The following is a 20,286-nucleotide window of genomic DNA, read 5'->3' on the forward strand; positions in this document are numbered from 1 at the left end:
CTGTTTCCAGCCATCCATGCCTGTGGAGCTGTGCTTGTCAAGTTTGCTTATTAGAGTGCACATTGCAGTGGTATGAATGCCCCATGCCTTGCCCACAGGTCACTGCACTGACAGATTTCAGATGTTCTGATTTCTGGAAGTTGGGGTTGCTTATGGTGCATGGTAGGTGAGTAGGAGCTTGGGAATGAGAGAGGCCAGAACACAGAGGCCTCAGGAATTGTGGGATAGCATTGATGGACTATCTCAATGTGAACCTAGCCACATGAACCCTTAGCTGTGTCTTTACCACAAAGAGGGAGGGCAGAGATTTGTGGTACAGTGAGACAAGAGCTTATACGTGTATTCCTGGATGAGCCATCAAACGCATGTGCTGAGAATATATTGGCACATGCCTGAGGGCTTTGTGTGTATGGTAGGGGGAATTGGGCTTAAACATGTTTCAGAGTCTGTCAGACCTGCAATGTAGACATTTAATGGGCTTGTTCACCTTCGAACTGAGTGCATTCACTTCTCTATCACCCCAGCATTTTCTGGAAGAGAACACAGTGGCATCTGAATCAATGGGTCTTTTGTAGCAATAAAGCACTGTCGCTAGGCTAGCACACTTCAGTGGCTATTTTAAACTTTAAAAACAAGGGCTTATAACATGAACACTAAAATCTTTAAAGAGAATGATCGGAGTGGGGGATGCAGGAGTCTTTATGCCTTCTTGTTTGCTTTGACTTAATTGATTTAATTATTTATTTTAATTCTTTCAATGAGAGAGGGTTTTATGGTTTACAGGGCTCCCAGTGCTTATTGGGGAAGCAATTTATAGGTTAAACTAATGCAAGGATGCACAGGGAGAGTATGTGTACAGATAAGCACTGGTTAACCCAACCTTAATTATGCCTTCTGGATTTTCAGAGACAGCTAGCTGATGTCTCTTCACTGCATTCTGAAAAGGCTATGCTCTGGGTTTCCAGTTCAAAACTGTATAGCCCAGCATATTTCCTGGAGTACTGGATTTGGGGAAAGGCATAGAGGTTTTGCAAAGCTATCTGTCCAGTTATCCATCTGACTGAGTGTTTTGGATGTCCCCAGAACAATATGGCTAAGCTGGATTGAACTGTGCATAGCTTTGGTACATCTCCAGTGTAGCGTGTACTTTTTTTTTTCTACAGAGGAATGTTTGCTGGTGGTCTAAAAGAGATGGAACAGGAAGAGATTCGTATTCATGGAGTCTCCTTCAATGCTATGTGTAAAATCCTAAACTTCATATACACCTCTGAACTGGAACTCAGCCTGAACAACGTGCAAGAAACGCTAACTGCTGCCTGCCAGCTTCAGGTGAGGGATTGGGAGATGGCGCAAGAAGACACAGGGAAGAATGGGACCAATAAGGAATGGGGACGCTCTGGGGAATAAATGGGAGAAGTTGGAGAGATGAACAAACACAATAGAGGAGGAGTAAAGGAGCAGGGGCTTTTCTGTCTACATATATGGATTTGACTAGAAATTTTTTCTGAATGCGCTAAACTATGGAGTAAGGACTTGTCTACACTTGCAGTGGTGCAACTGCAGCACTTAGTGAAGACGCTACTCCATCTGCCCTCCCGTTGGCATAACACTGTCTACACCGGGGATTAGGTATGATGCTCAGACATGTGGATTTTGCATGCTCCTGAGTGGCGTAGTTATACCAGCGTAAGTTTGTAGTGTAGACCAGGGGTTTGTAAGTAGCTAGAGATGTGTATAAACTGGATTTGGATGGATGTGTTGTTTATGTAAGTAGTTTTATGTTTTTATTTATAACTTTTCACCATTTTATCCAGAGCGTGACTCTTTTATAAGTGGTTGATTTCCCCAATGTGCTCAGTAACCCCTTTCCTGCTTAGTAACTCCTCAAGGGAGATTCTGTTAAGAGTTCCTACATTATGATCTACATTAAAGGACCTGACTTCCTTCTTCTGAAACTGTTTTGGTGCTGCAGGCTCTCAGGCTATCATCTGCAGTATAAAGGCTGATTCACAGACCCACTGTGGGTAGAACTGTGATCCCAGTTGCTACAGTTATAATGGCTCTTGTTTTGCCATCAAGACAGTTTTTTTCTTCTTTTATTTTCCACACTATACATGCTGTGGTATTAGATTACTTACTCACTAGACATTTACTCTGTTAGCGTGGGGTTCTGTGGCCTGCCTTGTGCAGGAGGTCAGACTAGATGATCATATTGGTCCCTTCTGACCTATGAGTCTATGAGTCAACAGAAGTTTGTCATGTATAGCAAAGAAATTTCCTGCTATCTCCTGGTGTCCAGAAGCAATGTCATACTGTACTCAGTAAACTTCGTGAAATACATTAGCTTTCCTTGCAAAAGGTTTCCTCTGCATTTGAATGATACAGCCCAATTACTATCCTGTTGTGCCTTTTGCACACTGGTTAATCTGTCTGGAAACAGAAGAACTATATTCTGTTAATCTACAAACTCACATTGGATCATATTCACGTCATCTTTGGTGAAAGCCATGGTCAACAGTACTCAATCTATCAGTTTTTATTTTCAGCCAGTACTGATAACAGTCAGAGACCACTGTCAGCCTTCTTGGTGATAGGTGTTCCCTGCAATTTATTACAACTTCTTCAGCTTGGGTCTTCCATACTATTATGAATCTGGTCTCTCCAATGTAAGACCATTTTTTTTTTTTACTGAAATAAACAATCTGCTTTGTCTCTTGTAGATTCCAGAAGTTATTAAGTTCTGTTGTGATTTTCTCATGTCCTGGGTGGATGAAGAGAACATCCTGGATGTATACAAATTAGCTGACCTCTTTGACTTGAATCAGTTGAATGAGCAGCTGGACTCCTACATTCTCAAGAACTTTGTAGCTTTCTCAAAGACAGAGATATACCGCCAGCTGCCCCTGGAGAAGGTCTACTCCCTACTGAGCAGCAACCTCTTGGAGGTCAACTGTGAGAATGAGGTTTATGAAGGGGCGCTTCTGTACCATTATACCCTAGAACAGGTAGAGACAGATCAGGTCTCACTGATGGAGCCTCCTAAGCTACTGGAAACAGTCCGCTTCCCCCTGATGGAGCTCCAGATCCTGCAGAGGCTCCATGACAAATTAAGCCCATGTCCATTAAGAGAGACTGTAGCTGATGCACTAATGTACCACAAGAATGAATGTCTTCAGCCCATGCTTCAGAGCTCACAGACGCAGGTGAGGTCAGAGTTCCACTGTGTAGTGGGCTTTGGAGGGATGCACTCTACTCCATCCACAGCCCTCAGTGACCAAGCCAAGTACTTGAACCCCTTATTGGGAGAGTGGAGGCACTTTACTGCTGCATTAGCCCCCAGAATGTCCAACCAAGGAATCGCTGTTTTCAACAACTTTGTATACTTGATTGGGGGAGATAACAACGTACGAGGTTTTCGAGCAGAGTCCAGGTGTTGGAGGTAAGAGGAGACTACTTCTACCACCATTATTTTTTACCAGCCAATTACCATTCCCTGAGTCGGGCAGTCACTTTTGTAGTGCACATGATAGCTGGCCAGAAAAGTTGGGAATTGTACTGAGACCTCATTGAAATAAACTACAAGGACTAAGGAAGAACAACCTGATTGTAAAGGAGGAAGCTTTCTGTTTGTGCTTGCTTCATTTGCTAATCAACCACAAGGGGGAAATCAAATGTAGCAACGTTACACAACAGCTCTGAGTTGTTGTAAAATATTCTTGAGTTTTGAGCATGGGACTAGGAGCCAGGAACTCCTGTATGCTGATCTTGGCTCTGACACAAACTCCCTTTCTCTCATCTGTAAAATGGGGATAATATTTACCACCCCGGAGGGTCGTTATGAGGCCTAATTAGGTTACTGGTTTTATAGCACTTTGAAGTCAGATGTGCTACTGTATATAAGTATGAAGTCTTGTGTGTTTGCCTGAATAGGGCAGGAATAGAAGATCGTGAACTGTTTCTGAAGAGAGAACTCCTCCTCCTTCTTAGACAGAAGGGAAATGTCAGAATGATGGTCTGCAGCAGTGAATTAGTGAATTCAAAGTTGTAGTATATGCAAATCTGATATAAAAGGGAAGTGATTTAAAGAGCACAGCTATGAAACACTTCAAACACAATTGTACCATTGGTTGATTATTTTGAATTGGTGTGTAATGCCATTAATGAGCATTTTGCTACTTCCCAAGATTGAATCACAACTAAATAATGATGTAAAAAAAAATCTTAAATTTTAAGTTAGAAAATTACAGTTTAGCCTGGTAAGTTTTTTTTTTTTTTTTAAAGTTCCGTTGAGATCAGGCTTTTTTCTAGATTTTAATGCCCCTTACATTTTAAACAGGTGTATTACAAGCCCTGTGTCTGACAACACCCTTTTGTCTGCAAACTTGTGATTTTTATAGGTTTTAGTCCAGTTGTTCTTATGTTTGTCACATGCAAGATGAATTTAAGTTCCTGTGATTGCATTCAGGCTGCTCCTGTAATTAAGATTTCCATATTTATCTGGAATTGATATTTGGGGATGAAAGCTAACGGTGAAAAGGTTGAAGTACCTGTGATGGGTTGTCACCCCCCAGGGTGCAGTCTTGGAGCCGTTGGAACCTCTGTTCCCCCTAACAATTGAACTAGGTTGGCCTTTCTGACATTGCTCTGCTGATATGCAGCCAGCCTCTACAGGGACTGTTATCAGCAAACACAATTTCCACACACCCAGAATACCTAAGCTACTCAAGGATCAATTATATAAGCACCAGCCAATTTCCCAGCTCCCCAGCCTTTCACTCCTACTGGAATGTAAACCCAGAATTATACTGTCTTGCACTGCACAGGGATCTGTATAGTGCAAGCTCATTAATAGACTTCACCCTTGCTGTGGGGAAGATATGCAACAAGCCTGTGGTAACCAGGCTGAGATTTTCCCAAACACTTCACTCAGAAACCCACTGGTTACAATAAAACATAAAACAAGTTTATTACCTGCAGAAAGATAGATTTTAAGTTATAACAAACAGATCAAAGCTGGTTACCTAGGAAATTAAACAAAAACACAAACTAAGCTCAATATACTAGATAGGATTTGAATCAGCAATATACAAGTAGTCCACCAAATTGCCATACACAGGCTAGAAATCCCTTTAACCTGGGACCAGTACTTCTCCCATTTCAGTCTTTGTTCGTCAGTTGTGCTCTTGTGGAGGGAGTGAGACCCAGAAGTGATGTCACTCCCCATCTTTTATAGCCTTTCCATATGGTAGGAACTCTTTGTTCCAAGCCAAGTTTCCATCTAAGTTTGTGGAAAAATACAGGTACCAAAATGGAGTTCATTATGATGTGGTTTGGTCATATGCCCTTGCATGCCTTGCTGAGTCATAGCTGCCCTTATCTGTAGGCTGGCTGAAGCATTTTTGTGGAGGCTCACCAGGTACTGGATAAGCTTCTCTCAAAGCCTATTGTTTTCTTAATGGACCATTATCTTGAATAGGCCCTTCAAAATCAGCTGTCTAGATTGGAAGCATCTTTCCTAGCGGGCGTCACCCAGGTGTAACCACCTTTGAAATACAGATGCATAGTCAATATTCATAACTCCAGATACAAAAATGATACATGACTACAAACAGGATAATTGTATTCAACAAATCGTAACTTTTCCAATGAGATCTCACATGACACATTCAGTACAAGGTGCATCATAATTATGTCATAATTACATTATATTCATACCACTATGGACACACTGCACCTCATATTCCTCAAATACCTTCTTACCAGCAGATACCTGAACAAATCGAAGCTCCAAAAGTTCATGCCCTTTCTGGCCTCTCAAATTCCCAGATACAATCTTTGTGCTATTATTAGCCAATTTTTACATTGTGGAATGATTGCAGACTAGCAAGGTTGATGGTATGTAGACTGGCAGTGGTGCAAAGGATACTGGAAACAGTAGACTTATACAACATGATTATATTTGCTAATGTGTTCTCCTTCAAAACAGAATAAAAACTTAGCTGATAAATATATTTTGATATGAATGGGCAAATTTCACTCTAGTGAATTGCACCTACTTACAGAGAAGCTGAATTTGGGCCAAAGAGAAGGCAGTGGTCTAGATCTATGTGGTGCTAACCCATGTTCCAGCAATGACAGTGTCCATGTCTCAGTACTCTGTGGTGGATTTGTGTTGGTAACCCAGTTTGGTCATGTTCCTTTGCAAGGTACGACCCACGACACAACAAATGGTTCCAGATCCAGTCCCTGCAGCAAGAGCATGCTGACCTCTGTGTCTGTGTTGTGGACAAATATATATATGCTGTTGCAGGGCGAGACTATCATGAAGACCTAAGGGAGGTAGAGAGGTATGATCCAAAAACCAACACGTGGGAATACATGGCACCGCTGAGAAAGGAGGTAAGGAATGCACATGCCAGGAAATGCTAATAAGCTCCCTTAGTATTTGCCTTCATCTTTCCTAAATGCTTTTTGCTACTTTTCTGAAGCATGCCTCTCAATCTGCAAAAATTCTGGTGGCTTTCAGTCGCCTTTGCATATGGGACAAAAAATTGTAAGAAGGATGCTTAAAATATCACTGGATCTGCTTCTTTGTCATGGGTATGTTCTCTCTAACTGATATAAAATGCTAGGCTTTAAAAATTAAAATCAGATTGAGACATTAATTTTCCATTTGCACACGATCAAGGTAAATGTCCTATGTGCATGACAGAGGTTAGTTTGGGTGTAATATTAAGCCAGTATACCTCTTTGTGAGAATGGTTGAGAGGTATGTTCTGAAGTGGTAGCTCCATAGAAGTTGGAAGTTTGTATTATACTTTCCAAAGAAAAGTAGTTCTTAAATAAATAAATGTAGTTTCTGATCCGGAGAGGTACTGAGCACCTGCAAGTCCCATCAGTTTAGTCAGAGTTGCAGGTGCTCTGTATGTCTCTGGATCAAGCCCAAAATTGGTATGGGCAGAGAGGGAAAAAATCCCTAAGTGTATGAGTACCAGGGACAATGTACTTATGGCCTCCCATTGAAATTAGGTGCTCGTCTTCCTGTTTTTCTTACTAGTTTCCTCCTGCAAATGTTAACTTTATTATTGTTTACAAAAAAAAATTAACAATTTCATGCTTGTGAAAGGTGCCTGATTCATAGCCTTGGAGACTGAAGGCCTCTGTTTATTCCCAGAATGGATACAGCTTGGGCAGCAGTAGTGCAAGCTTCCCCCGTCTCAGCCCTGATATGAAGGGACCACCTGTAGGGTGATAGGGTAAGTCAGTCTCTATGGCCCATTCAGTCCTTGGCCACTGTTCTGAGACTGCACGCAAGGGTGGCAGTGGTGGAGGTTTATGTGCTGTGACCATCAAACAAGGGTGCCGGTGGTGGAGCTTTATGTGGCCATCAGCTCTCGGTGAACTAAATTGAGACCACTGTGCTCTTTTGAGATAAGACACACTGAATAGCCACTTACATAGTATTTATCCTTCTAAGTTTTCTAATTAACCACCAAAGAAGTGCTGTTTTTAGGTCTCTAAGAGACTGTCACAAAACAAGGAGGACATAAATTAAAACTTCATGCAAAAATTCTTGATGACCATTTTGGCTAGGAAAGAGAAGTAAAATTCTAATTCACCTTTTCAAGGATTATGCCGAATCCTACTATAAGTTAAGTTTTGTAGCAGGTTAACAATACAAAATAAAATCACTTTACAATGCTTCTTATCAAGTCACTTTACAAACACGTAAGTAGTATTCCCATTTTACAGATGGGGAATGGAGGCACCAAGAGGTGAAATGACTTGCCTGAGGTCACAAATAACAAATCAGTTTGGAAACAGAACCCAGGTCTTATGACTTGCTCAAGTTTATCCACTAGGGTATTCTGCCTTTCTGATAACATTGTTAAAACTTCTGTAAGGGCTTGGCTACACTCGAAACTTCAAAGTGCTGCCGCGGGAGCGCTTTGAAGTGTGAGTGTGGTCGCAGCGGCAGCGCTGGGAGAGAGCTCTCCCAGCGCTGCATGTACTCCACCTCCTCCTGGGGATTAGCTTGTAGCGCTGGGAGTCTTGCTCCCAGCGCTGCGGCACTGTTTACACTGGCACTTTACAGCGCTGTATCTTGCAGTGCTCAGGGGTGTGTTTTTTTTCACACCCCTGAGCGAGAAAGTTGCAGCGCTGTAAAGCGCCAGTGTAGCCAAGGCCTTAGACTTAATTTCCACACAGGGCTTCAAAAAAGGCAAGGGAGGAAAGCAGTGGTATTGATGAGGTGCTAATTCAGTTGCAATAAGAAACATGAAGGCACTGCAGCTGTAGAGGAATCAGAGAAATTCTATTTAATTTCAGTTCAAGGACTGATCCGCACACCTATGGAATAATAGCGTACACAGAATCCTTCCAAATGTTAGCATCTAAGTAATCAGAGGAAGACACCATCTCTGATGTCATGTATTGCCAAGAGATTTATATTCCATACTTACTGTGCTTGAAGATGGAGGAAACACAAAAAATGAAACCTGTCATTCCCCTCTTTGCCTTTTTTTGTGATGGTGTAGGTGTATGCACATGCTGGAGCAGCACTGGATGGAAAGATGTATATTACATGTGGGAGGAGAGGAGATGATTATTTGAAGGAACTACACTGTTATGATCCAGGGACTGATCGCTGGGACAGCTTAGCTGATGGTCCAGTCAGACGTGCCTGGCATGGGATGGCTGCACTCCTGGGAAAGCTGTACGTGATTGGAGGTAGCAACAATGACTCTGGCTATAGGAGAGATGTTCACCAGGTAAGATGATGTAATGGCTACTTCCTGCCTGGACACGTGACACTCGCATTGTATCATCATACCTTCCTCCCATTGAGCATAAACACACAACTACCAGCCCCATACTAACTACTGGACTGCCTCTCCTCCATCTAACTGACAAACATTGCAATGCTTTACTTACTACTCCCACCCCTGCATGCATTCTGTCTAACTCCACCAATATTAAAACCCTTAATCTTTTTGGCTTCTTGTAATTTAAAAAAAATCAGTGGTGGGTAGTGGACATCCAACAGAGCAGTGCCTTGGCAATAGCAACTAAGTTTTCTAGGTGTTTTCCAGCAAAGCACATCTAAATTCTGTAGCACTCTGGTGTGGCAGACCAGAAACTATGCAGCAGCTTCATTAAAACTAAAAGAGTTGTTATATTTTTTAACGAATTACATGAAATTAAGTCAATTATCATCCAATAGTTTTGATTTTAATTAAATTTATTTTCCACTATCCCCACACTTGCATTTTTTTGATATGTCAAGTGCTTTGGTGCTAGCAATGCATAACTGTTTCAAAGACTGTCTTGAGGAAGGTGGAGGTGTTAGCACTTGATTGGGAGCAATTGAGTTTTAGCATTTGTGGTGGCATAGAATTGTGAGAAACACATTTGTTAGATATTTCTACTAAAATGAATCAGTAGTGGAAAAAGTTAGCAATGTTGGGATTTATCTTTGAAATTTACACATAATACTCATTGTGTCATAATATTGTACAACTATGTAATAATATTGTACACTATGGCAGACACCCATTACATGTAGACATTTTTAATTTTTTTTTTAAAGGAATAAGTTGCCTTGCGTCTTTTATTTCTTTATATTCTTACAGGTTGCCTGCTATAGTACAAGTACTGATCAATGGACAAATGTATGCCCTCTACCTGCAGGGCATGGAGAGCCAGGTATTGCTGTCTTAGCCAATAGAATCTATGTCTTGGGGGGCAGATCCCACAATCGAGGGATCCGGATGGACTATGTCCATATTTATGAAGCTGAGAGAGACTGCTGGGAGGAAGGTCCCCAGTTGGAGGATGATATTTCTGGGATGGCTGCCTGTGTCCTCACTCTGCCTAGGGCTATTCTAATGGACACAGAGAGGTGGACTCCAGAATGGAACCCAGACCGACTACAGCCTCTCCCAGACTTTGCTTCTGAGGTTATGAGTGTGTCAGATTGGGAGGAATTTGACAATTCAAGTGAAGATTAAGGACCTGAGGATTTTTTTTCAGGGAGGGTAGGAAATTAAGGCTTGGGGAAATTGTTTAGAAACTTTTTAATGTCTTTGGTATAACATACATTGAATCAATATTTAAACATTTGGAAACTTAAATGTTCTCTACAAAAGGCTATCTGCATTCTCTCTATTTGCCACAAAGCAGCAGTGTGAAAGCAACCAAAGAACTTTCTTTTTTTCAATTAAAAGGCAGAGGTTTTTGTCCTTTGAAGGGGCCTCTTTTTAACCCACAGCATGGACAAAAGAAGCACAAAAGATCTAGGTTGGCTAGCTCCTTTGCTTCAGACTTTCAGCATGAAATCACTTCCTTGTTCCTCTGCAATGATCCTGCCAGCATAAAACCTCACGGCCAGGAAGATACAACCTAGTGTCTGCCCCCTGTGTCAGTTGTCAGTTCGCTGTATAGGTCACGCAGTGAGAGTGAGTGAGTGCTGTAGCAGTGACAGCAGCAAGAACATTGGTTTGAATCCTCCTCTCATCTGGGCATGCAGCCATCCTCATAACAGCTTAGAAACTGTGATCTGACTCCCGCTTCTGAATTACTATACTGCAGGCTTTGTCAACAAGGTGGAAGACTTCTAGAAAAATGATCTTTGTACTGGTTATGATCTCTTTAATCAGATGAACTTTTACAGATACCATTTGTTCACAAATGAAATAATAAATCCTTGTGGGAACTTTTTATTATTATTTATTATTATTATTATTATTTGGTTGTTGTTTTTTCCCCACCAGAATGTGGCAATCTAAAACTTGGAGGGCCAAATTCATTGCTTTATTAAGGTCAGTGAAGTTACACCAGTAACTACTTTGACCCAGTTATGTTGTTGTTTTATCTTCACTTATATGCTTAGAAAGTGAAAAAGAGCTGAGATTGTTTTGCAATGGCATAAGAGGAAAAGGGGAAAAAAAACTTCAACTAAGGTCTACACTGCCACTTTCAGCGATAAAGCTTTAGTCGTTCAGGAGTGTGAAAAAATACAATCCTGAGCAACAAAAGTTTTAGCACTGAAAAGTGCAAGTATAGACAGTGCTTTAGGTGGCTCCTGGCAATAAAGCTACCACCCCTCATTCAGGGTGGTTATTTTTTATCCAGGCAGGGTCTCCACTGGCAATGAAGTGTGACTACACTGCCCATGTCACGGTGCTGCCGCAGCCGCACTGTAACATGGGCAGTGTAGACATACCCTGAAGGGATTGAAAATTACCCTGGTCCAAGGACCGGATTTGCTAGATTAGTGCCAGGAAAGCAATGGTAGACCACCAGAGCAAGAAACAAATATTGCATAACAAAGCATTCCTTTATTTATTGGCAGTTTGTAAAATCATTTACTTCTGATTTAACAGCTTTCTTGAAGTTAAATTATTAATTTAACAGCTGCTATAGAAACCAATGCTTTGACATACAAAAACTTTGTAATCCCTTCTTTTGAATAGGCATAGGATAACCAATTCTATCAGTTAATTAGCTGTCAGGTGTTAAAATAATACCCTAGTTAAAGTGAAAGGAGGGGAAGGGGCAGAATCAAAGTGACAATTAGAATGAGGTGATTTTAGTCAAATATGCCATCACATAGAGGCTTTGGAGATTGAACATAGAACGGGCACTATAAAGAACTAGAGAATTTCCACTGGCTTCAACTTCAAGTAGGGAACCTTTGTAAGGGAAACTGATGACTTGTTAAATAGATCTAGAAGATTCCACATTGGTAAACAGGATTTCTAGAAAAGACTAAGGAGGCCTCCATGCAGTTCTTTCAATACACTAATCAACTTTCTGGGTCACAGCAGTATTTTCAGCTCTACTCGTTTTAAACTGAGACTCCTTGATCTCCTGGACCTAAGCCAGCTCAGTGGCCCTGTCTGCAACCTGAAATGGGAGCACTATACAGCTAAGCACATGAAGCAAGAGGGCTATGGAGGAAGATCCAGGAAAACCATACAGATGGGGCCCCTTCAGAAAAGGCACTTTCAGAAGATAATGAACCCCCCCCACACACACACAAACTCTCGTGCTCTCTCTCTCCTCTCAAAATAAGGCACACTTCAGTATTGAAGATTAATGGCTCTTTATTCTGTGTCTAGAAAGCTACTTTGAATAAATGAGGGGATTAAGTTAAATGTGGATCTTTTGTTGTATTGCCTGCTGTGCACCAAGTACTGTATTTTAATTGGTTTGCTGTAGTATCTCTTTATAGAATTCTACTCTTAAAGTTCAGACCTAATGTAAAGTAAGGTGATAAGTTTTGAAAATCTCTCTGTTCAATGGAGAAGCATTATTGCCAGTGGCATCCTAATTACATGTATTTTTAAGTGATATTATTGTCATCTTTTGTGATAGAAAGGAGTTAATGATTCTTTGTGCTGCTTGTGGAGGCATGTTTTCTTTTTGTGTATGTACCAGTAGAGGGCATTGCATACAATTGCAAATAAGGAGGCCTTCAGGCTAATTCTTGGATTTCACAGAAGAGGTCAAGGTGAAACAATAATATACTAGGTTCCAAATGAATGTTCCTCAACTGAGCTAAAGAAGCAGCTGGTAAAAAGTTCTGATTTTAGATGTTGCCAGGTGACTTCAGCTTTCATGTGCATAAGTAAACATATTAGATATTGTGATGGTATTATTTGTTTAGTATTAAGGACTGACAACATGCTTGGCATTGTCCATGATAATTCCTTTTTGAGCTGTGCATAGTGTATCTGATCCAAAGTAATACTGTGTGACCCATCTTATCTGGGTACGTTTTGCGTTAGTAGGTAACAGAAGTTTAATGTACTTTCACCCAAGCTACTCAGTCAGGAGTGGTTTACTTTAGTTATAAGTGCATCTTTCCAAATGAATGTGTTCATAATTAAATCTCAGTTTCAAAGTCAGAAGGCTATCTAATAGAGAATGTGGAAAGTCCTTTGTAGCTTTGATTTACTGGAAATAATGCATCTTTCACAGAAAAACTGCAGAAGAGGACAGATTGATATTCTCAGTCATGACTGATGTTTCCTATCGAACAATTTTTCAGGAACTGCATGGGAACCCTGCCTTTAAAAGCCCTTGCCTCTTCCTATGGAAAAGCATGCTCTAGTAAGGATTCTGTTGTATTTTAGGTTGACACTATTTTCGGTGATTAAATTTGATTCCTCTGATTTCCTGAATACGCCAGCCTTGTATCTTAGAGCAAAAAGAAAGTGCATTCATAATTACACTGAGTTCTGTTGGACAGTGGTATAGCACAAGAAATATACAGAAATGGGAAATTATAAAAATTGTTCTGACTAATAGAAGTATTGCATTATACTTTTATCAGCATCAAGTGATTAAAAACACACAAGCTCATCTCATTGATGCATTACAACACTTAGGAGAATAATAATTGAGTTACGTGATTGGTTGTCTATTTGTATCTGGCCCAGTAATTAAGTTCTGTAGATAGAACTTCCATTTGGAATCCCAGTATAATTTTCTGCTTATTTTTAAGGATGTCTCAAAATATCAGGAAATCCATCATTGCCACAATAATCGTAATAGTAACTAGAGCAGTGGTTCCCAAACTTTAACAACCTGTGAACCCCTTTCACTAAAATGGTGTGTCTCGTGAACCCCCTGCTAAAAATGAATATTTCCAGGGAGTTTCTGGAAGTCCAGGGGCTCCGTGCTGCTGGGCCCATGCTACTTGGCGTCTCTAGGGACAGCTCTGTTCACCATTAGGGAATTTTTCCCTGAGAACCCGCTGTAACACTGAGGGTTCATGAACCCGTTTGGGAGCCACTGAACTAGAGCAGAGTGTCATGTCACAAGCTACATGAGCTAAGGACAGAGCTTTGCTTATGCCTATCTCTGCACCGTGCTGAAAATACAGAATTGGAGGTGATTGTTCAAGTACTTATGATCCAGCACCTAAGACTCTTCTCGGTACCTTTCAAATCCTAGAAAATGTTAATTTATGAGCCCGATACCACAATGTGGAAAAGCATATGCTCCTCCAATTGGCTGCAATGGATTTGGCACAGGGAGAAGTGAAGAGTAGTTCTAGAGTAGGCACATGTATGAGGGAGGATTCCTACAAGAGGGATTTGAAAGAAGCAGAAGAAGGTACTTGGTGGAGGAGAGAAAAGGAAGTCTGGTTCAGTTGTAGAAAGTAGCATGACAGAAAGCACCAACCTCAGAATGAACTAAAGATACACAGGCAGCGGTAAGGTGAGTGTAGGAAGGAAGGAAGAGCACAGATGAGGGCAAAGTCAAGATTATATCTGGGGTTGAAGATGAAGGCAAGCTCATTTGGTGCAATAAGAGGGAGCTAATGGTAGGATCCTGGAAAGTGAAGAGGTGACTTAGTGAAAGTAGAGTTTTTCTTTGAAAGATTGAGGAAAGGATAGTGAATAGTTTGGATCTTTGATGTTACAGAAGCTGAACTGCCTTTATAACTTCTTTGCTGCTGATTTCATCATCCTGTTGTTCGCATTCCTATAAGACAGAGACTTGATGTTTTTAAAAGATGATTTTGAAATCAAGGAGATGCTGAGCCTGGAGCCTATGGACCCATTTACTGTAAGTATTGTCATGCCGATCAAGCTGCCAAAGCCCAACATTAAGATTTCCTGTTATGTTAAATATAAATATAAATGTTATACAGTACTTTCATTGAAGTCCTAGTTATTTAACACAGCCTATGGCCTACAGCAGGGGTCGGCAACCTTTCAGAAGTGGTGTGCCGAGTCTTCATTTATTCACTCTGATTTAAGGTTTCGCGTGACAATAATACATTTTAACATTTTTAGAAGGTCTCTTTGTCTGAGTCTATAATATATAACTAAACTGTTGTTGTCTGTAAAGTAAATAAGGTTTTCAAAATGTTTAAGAAGCTTCATTTAAAATTAAATTAAAATGCAGAGCCCCCTGGACTGGTGGCCAGGACCTGGGCATTGTGAGTGCCTCTGAAAATCAGTTCGTGTGCTGCCTTGGGCACGTGTGCCATAGGTTGCCTACCCCTGGCCTACAGTTTGCATTCGGCTGGATTTGCAGTTAGTGGATTTGTTTATGGAACTATTTTAGACGTTCATACTTGGAAGAGAAGTGGTTGCTGCTGCTTCTGTGTTTGTTTCAGAAGAACTGTTTCCCCCTTTTTACCCCCAAAAATTCAACTTTCAAAATTGAACTATCCCTTTTCATTCTCTGAAAATCAAAACTTTAAAAGTTTTAAAACAAAACAAAACAAAAACTCCTCTCCTTTAAACCAAAGTGTTCTGAGTGTTTGCTGCCAAAATGGTGAATTTCACCTCTCTCCCTGCTGACAGGCCTAGACAGCAAGTGGTGGTAGGGCTGTAATAGTGCATAGAGTTAACTCCCAGCTCTATTACCTGGCCTGTTTTGTGAGACCTTGAACAAATCATCCCCTCTCTATCTCTCTGTGTGGTGTTTTTTCTAAATTAAAAAAAAATGCTCTAGTTTAGCTACAGCTATTGGACTTGAATCAGGAGTTATTACAGAGCAGTCCAATGGCCTGTGTTTATGCAGGAGGTCAAACCAGATGAACACAATGGCTTTAAAACCTATTGGCTTTTTAAAACTTCCGTTATATGGAAAGTTGTATTCTCTGGAGCTCATCCAAAGAAACAAGTTAGAAGTTAGTTCAATAATATGCACTACTAAAATTGCAGCATAGTTCAGCTTTTGTACGTCGTAAAGATGTTGCTACCTAGACCAAAAATTGTTATAAAATACTGTTTCCTGTTGACAGCTTTTTTTCAGTTCCTTTTGTAACCTGGTGGTATCCAAAGAAAACAGGAGCACTCTCTGTATAATGGGCTTGCTAAATTTACTTTCTAGTAAATCAAACCATAACAAAGGGAAAAACATGCAGTAAAAATTTAATAGGAATTCATCACTGCTGTCTTTCTGTTCCAGGCTATGCCACTAATTTTTTGTGGCCTTGGACAAGTCACTTAAATTCTCTGCCATTTTCTCCATTTGTTTGAATGGGGCTACTAATACTCGCCTACCTTACAGTGATGAAGCTTAATTTATTTGTAAAACAGCTTTCATTTATGGAGTTCTTTTTCATCCCAAAATCTCATAAGTATTGATGTTGTAGGAGTAGTATTTATAGATACACAAATTATATTTAGCATGTGATAGTGTTTAATCCCCATTTACTTCTAATTTTCAGCTGTAATCACATTGAGAGGACTAAACCCCATCTTTTTCAAATGGTGTAAGGCAATTTTATGAGCTTCTCAATCCAACCTAAACTATCCATATATGAATGAAACAAAGATTCTGAATGGACAGATGTGAATTCTTAACCAATAGGAGTTGAAGCATGACACATAGGTAACTTTCCTTAGAAATTTAGAAAATATTTTTGCATGTATAGCCAACTTCACAGTCACATTCTTCACTTCCAGGCCTAATCATTTCTGTTGGTATTGCTATATGCTGTTAAACAGCTGTTGTTTTCCATCCTAGAGATGGTTGTATTTCAGTGGTTGGTGAGGTGATACTAAGGCCACGTCCAGACTAGGAATTAAAATCGATTTTAGATACGCAACTTCAGCTACGGGAATAACATAGCTGAAGTCGAATTTCTAAAACCGAGGTACTCACCAGTCTGGACGGCGCGGCATCGATGTCCGCGGCTCTCCGTGTCGATTCCGGAACTCCGTTCGGATTGATGGAGTTCCGGAATCGATGTAAGCGCGCTCGGGGATCGATACACCGCGTCCAGACTAGACGCGATATATCGATCCCCGAGCAATCGATTTTAACCCGCCGATGCCGCGGGTTAGTCTGGACGAGGGCTAATACACATACAGTTAGTGGTGTACTTTGGGATGCTTTCATATTAAAGGTGTTACGAGAGTCTATATTTGAAATAAGGTTTTGGATTTCACATACAATCCCCATGTTACACAAAACTGGCAATTCTGTATGTATGAATAGTAAGCTAAGAATTCCCCCTGGACTATTACAAGTTGCCAGTTGTACCTTAGGGACCTAGAAACATGTCTAATTTGCAATAAAATCTCAGATTTTACCTCTGACCTTGATATCACAATCTTGTAAGGGTGTTTCTTGGACAGTGCTTTTTTTTTTTTAAATAAGTGCCTGATTTAAATCTTCCATATTAAACCATTTTGACAATGTTAAGGGTCCACAAACTTAAACCCTGTTTCCCATCCGAGGCTTTTTAGATTTTGCACCATCTGCCAATATAAGATCGAAACACGTGGGGAAATTGCCAAATGTTGCAATCCAGGTCTCAGGAGCAGGGTTTACAGAGTGAAAGAAGATACTAAAGTTGGAGTGAGTCCTGCAGAAAGGGTCCAATGGAGAAACTACAAAATTATTGCCCCAAGTCTTTCTGTGTTCATTTCAAATGTTTTAGATTTAAAAGAATTACATTGCCTTTTTGGGGGGGTTTTAATGTGCGTGTGTGTGTGTTTTTCAGTAGGATAATTTTGGCTCCTGCTGCAGGAGCTGTATCTATCTGATGGTTCAGAGTTTCCAGCTTCTCCACAAAATTCTAATTGTGGTCCCCATGTCTGCCTGTTCAACCAGCCCCACCTTTCTTTCAGCTTTAGGTGTTCTTCATTCCCCTCTCCTCTTCCCAGCTCTGAGGATGTTGATTGCAGGCAGGAACACAGAGGGGCCAACCCATTTTTCACAGGAGAGGAGTAAGCAAGGTCCTCAGTTGCCAGGCTCTTTCTGTTATTCTCCTTCCCTGCTTGTAGATGCTTGAGCAGTGATTCTCAGACTATGGGTTGGGACCCCAAAGTGGGTCATGACCCTATTTTAATGGAGTCACCAAGGCTGGCATTAGACTTGCTGTGGCTAAAGCCTGAGCCCCACCACTTGGGGCTGGAGTCAAAGCCCAAGAGCTTCAGCCCCGGGTGGTGGGGCTCAGGTTACAGGCTTCCACTTGGGGCTGAAGCCCTTGGGTTTTGGGGTTTTGTCCCGTCCCCCCCCAAACTAGGGGCAGTGGGGCTTTGGCTTTGGATCCCCTACCTGGGGCAGCGGGCTCAGGCAGGCTCAGGGCTCATTCCTCCTCCTGGGGTTGTGTAGTAATTTTGGTTGTCAGAAGTGGGCCGCGGTGCAATGAAGTTTGAGAACCTCTGTGCTAGAGTAATACAAATAATCATGGTGTCAGCTGATCCATCTCCTACTCAAAAAGTCCTCTCAACTTCTGAAAGGGAGAGGGGAAGAGCTCTATGTGCCTTCTGCAACAGCTGCTCTTCCCTAGGAGGTGTCCAGTGGGAGAGGCAGATAATTTGGGGGAGAGGGAAGGTTGGCCCTCTGGCAGAACTGAAATTTACTAGAGGGCTGAACCTTCTGGCATGGCTTCAGCCCCAGCCAAAACAGCATAAGCTTGTGAACGTTGGCAGCACTGGTTTCAGTTTTTGTTTATCTATAACTGTAATGGCCCATTTTTGGACCCTGTCAAGGATTCTCCAGGGCTGGCTTCTGTTTTGGTATCAGCACCTTCTAGTCACTATTCAGAATAGGAGGTTGTGCTGGGTGGCCTATCACAACTGTCTAGCTAATGTGAAGTGGCCAGTCCCATGGAGCTGCATGCACCCAGCAATATACTGAGACTATGGCAGTGGAGGCGGGAACATACTGGTTGGTTAATAATCTCCTCTTCTTGCTGCTGTTCAAACCTCAGGCTGTTTTGCCCTGTCTTTTGTTAGAACCACCTTGATGTTGAAAGTTTCTGTGGCTCATAGGAATGGCACTTTGAGCTGGGAGCTGACTCTTCTAGGCTGCTAAGGCAGGGGTTCTCAAACTGGGGGTCGGGACTCCTCAGGGGGTCACAAGATTATTACATAGGGGGTCATGAGCTGTCAGCCTTCACCCCAAACCCCGCTTTGCCTCCAGCATTTATAATGGTGTTATACATTAAAAACACTTTTTTATATATTTCAGGGGAGAGTTGCACTCAGAGGCTTGATATGTGAAAGGGGTCACCAGAACAAAAGTCTGAGAACCCCTGTGCTAAGGTGAGCTGTTCTCAAGGGGTGCCTGCCTCTTGGAGGAACACAGCAGAAGTTGTTTTGCCTGTTTGAGACTTTTTTGTGATCCTTGTAATATTCAGTGTTTTTCTAAAATCCCCAGTTCATGGAGTCATGTGACTATGTTAGCCTCTCACCTTTCATTTAAAAAAAACATTTCTAAAGAAAATATTGAAAATGTGAATGTTTTAAAGAGCTCTGAAGGCCAATACACAAATCCAAATTTTGTTTTAAAATACTTGTCAGTCTTGATGTTTGGGTTGCTAATATTGCAGCAGGAGGGGGGGTTGTTTTATGAAAAGCTTCAGCTGAGAAGGGGACTAGGAAAGGGCAGGAAAATGGGTTATTTTAAGATCTGCTTGAAGTTCTTTGCCATGTGTTATACAGATCAGACAAGATTATCCTGGTAGCCCCTTCTGGCTCTAAAATCTAGGGAAAGCTATTTTAACCGACGACAAGACAGCTCAATAAAGAGAGCCCTTGCTCCCAATTATTCTTAACAGGCCTGAAGCCAGGGCCTCCTGAGGAAACTGTGAGGGGATAGACAGGCAGGGAAGCAGGCTGGCGCTTGGGGTTTAGGTGGAGACAGACGCCTGGGGGATGTGCACAGCGGGAAGTGTGTTGGGGACTGAGCAGACTGGGCAGGGGAAATGGAGGGCGGGGGCAGACGGCTGGCTGGGAGGGAGGCAGGATACCGATGGGGGAGTGTGAAGGGGGCTAGACTAGCCGGGGAGCGGGTGAGGGGTGGCGCTCAGTAGCAGCCCCGCTGTGTTTTCACATGTGCCGTTAACGTTGAATGTGAACCTAGCAAGCCCCGTCCCTGGAAGCTCCTGGAACACAAGGCGGGCACGAAGCACAGACTGGCTGGGGCGGGGGGCGGTCTGATTGGATGAAAGTCCCTTGAGGACGCGGCTTGGTGGCTGGCGCGCGCGCGCGGCCCCGGGCTGCGAGCAGCGGAGGGAGGGGGAGCGCTCGGAGTGACTGGTAGCGCGGGAGGGAGAGACGTGAACTCTTCCCTTTCTGTCGCTGCAGGCGCGGGCCCCGGGGGACGCCGGCCCCTCCCCGCCGCCAGGCAGGCTGGGCGGCTGCCCCGCGTCAGACACCGCATCTTGAACCGGCTCGCTCTGCCCTGATCTGCCTCCTAGCGGGGAAGCAGCAGGCTGCACCCTGCCCCTGGGGGCGCGAGCCCAGGCGCGGAGAGCGCCTGCGCGGGGCGGGTTCTCGGAATCCTCCCTCTGCCGGCGCA

At 42.3% G+C, this 20,286-nt stretch overlaps 1 protein-coding gene across 10 annotated transcripts in view; it reads left to right on the forward strand.

Moving 5' to 3' along the window:
- KLHL22 (kelch like family member 22) overlaps window positions 1–19,276 on the forward strand; it is a 28,260-nt gene extending 8,984 nt beyond the window's left edge. For 3 of the 10 annotated variants that reach the window (XM_050924471.1, XM_050924472.1, XM_050924474.1), the window contains 5 exons: window positions 1,164–1,329; window positions 2,721–3,439; window positions 6,207–6,399; window positions 8,538–8,771; window positions 9,633–10,727. In XM_050924471.1, coding sequence (XP_050780428.1) covers window positions 1,164–1,329; window positions 2,721–3,439; window positions 6,207–6,399; window positions 8,538–8,771; window positions 9,633–10,010 — 1,690 coding nt within the window. In that variant the 3' untranslated portion in view covers window positions 10,011–10,727. Of the gene's footprint in view, window positions 1–1,163; window positions 1,330–2,720; window positions 3,440–6,206; window positions 6,400–8,537; window positions 8,772–9,632; window positions 10,728–10,772; window positions 10,821–12,984; window positions 13,026–13,054; window positions 13,179–14,436; window positions 14,581–16,198; window positions 16,363–18,954 lie in introns of those variants that run through there. The other 7 variants (XR_007769540.1, XM_050924477.1, XM_050924475.1 and 4 more) reach the window with 7 other exon arrangements.
- Window positions 19,277–20,286: the final 1,010 nt, after the last annotated feature.

Source organism: Gopherus flavomarginatus, chromosome 15 (assembly GCF_025201925.1).
Source record: "Gopherus flavomarginatus isolate rGopFla2 chromosome 15, rGopFla2.mat.asm, whole genome shotgun sequence".
Classification (NCBI taxonomy): Eukaryota; Metazoa; Chordata; order Testudines; family Testudinidae; genus Gopherus; species Gopherus flavomarginatus.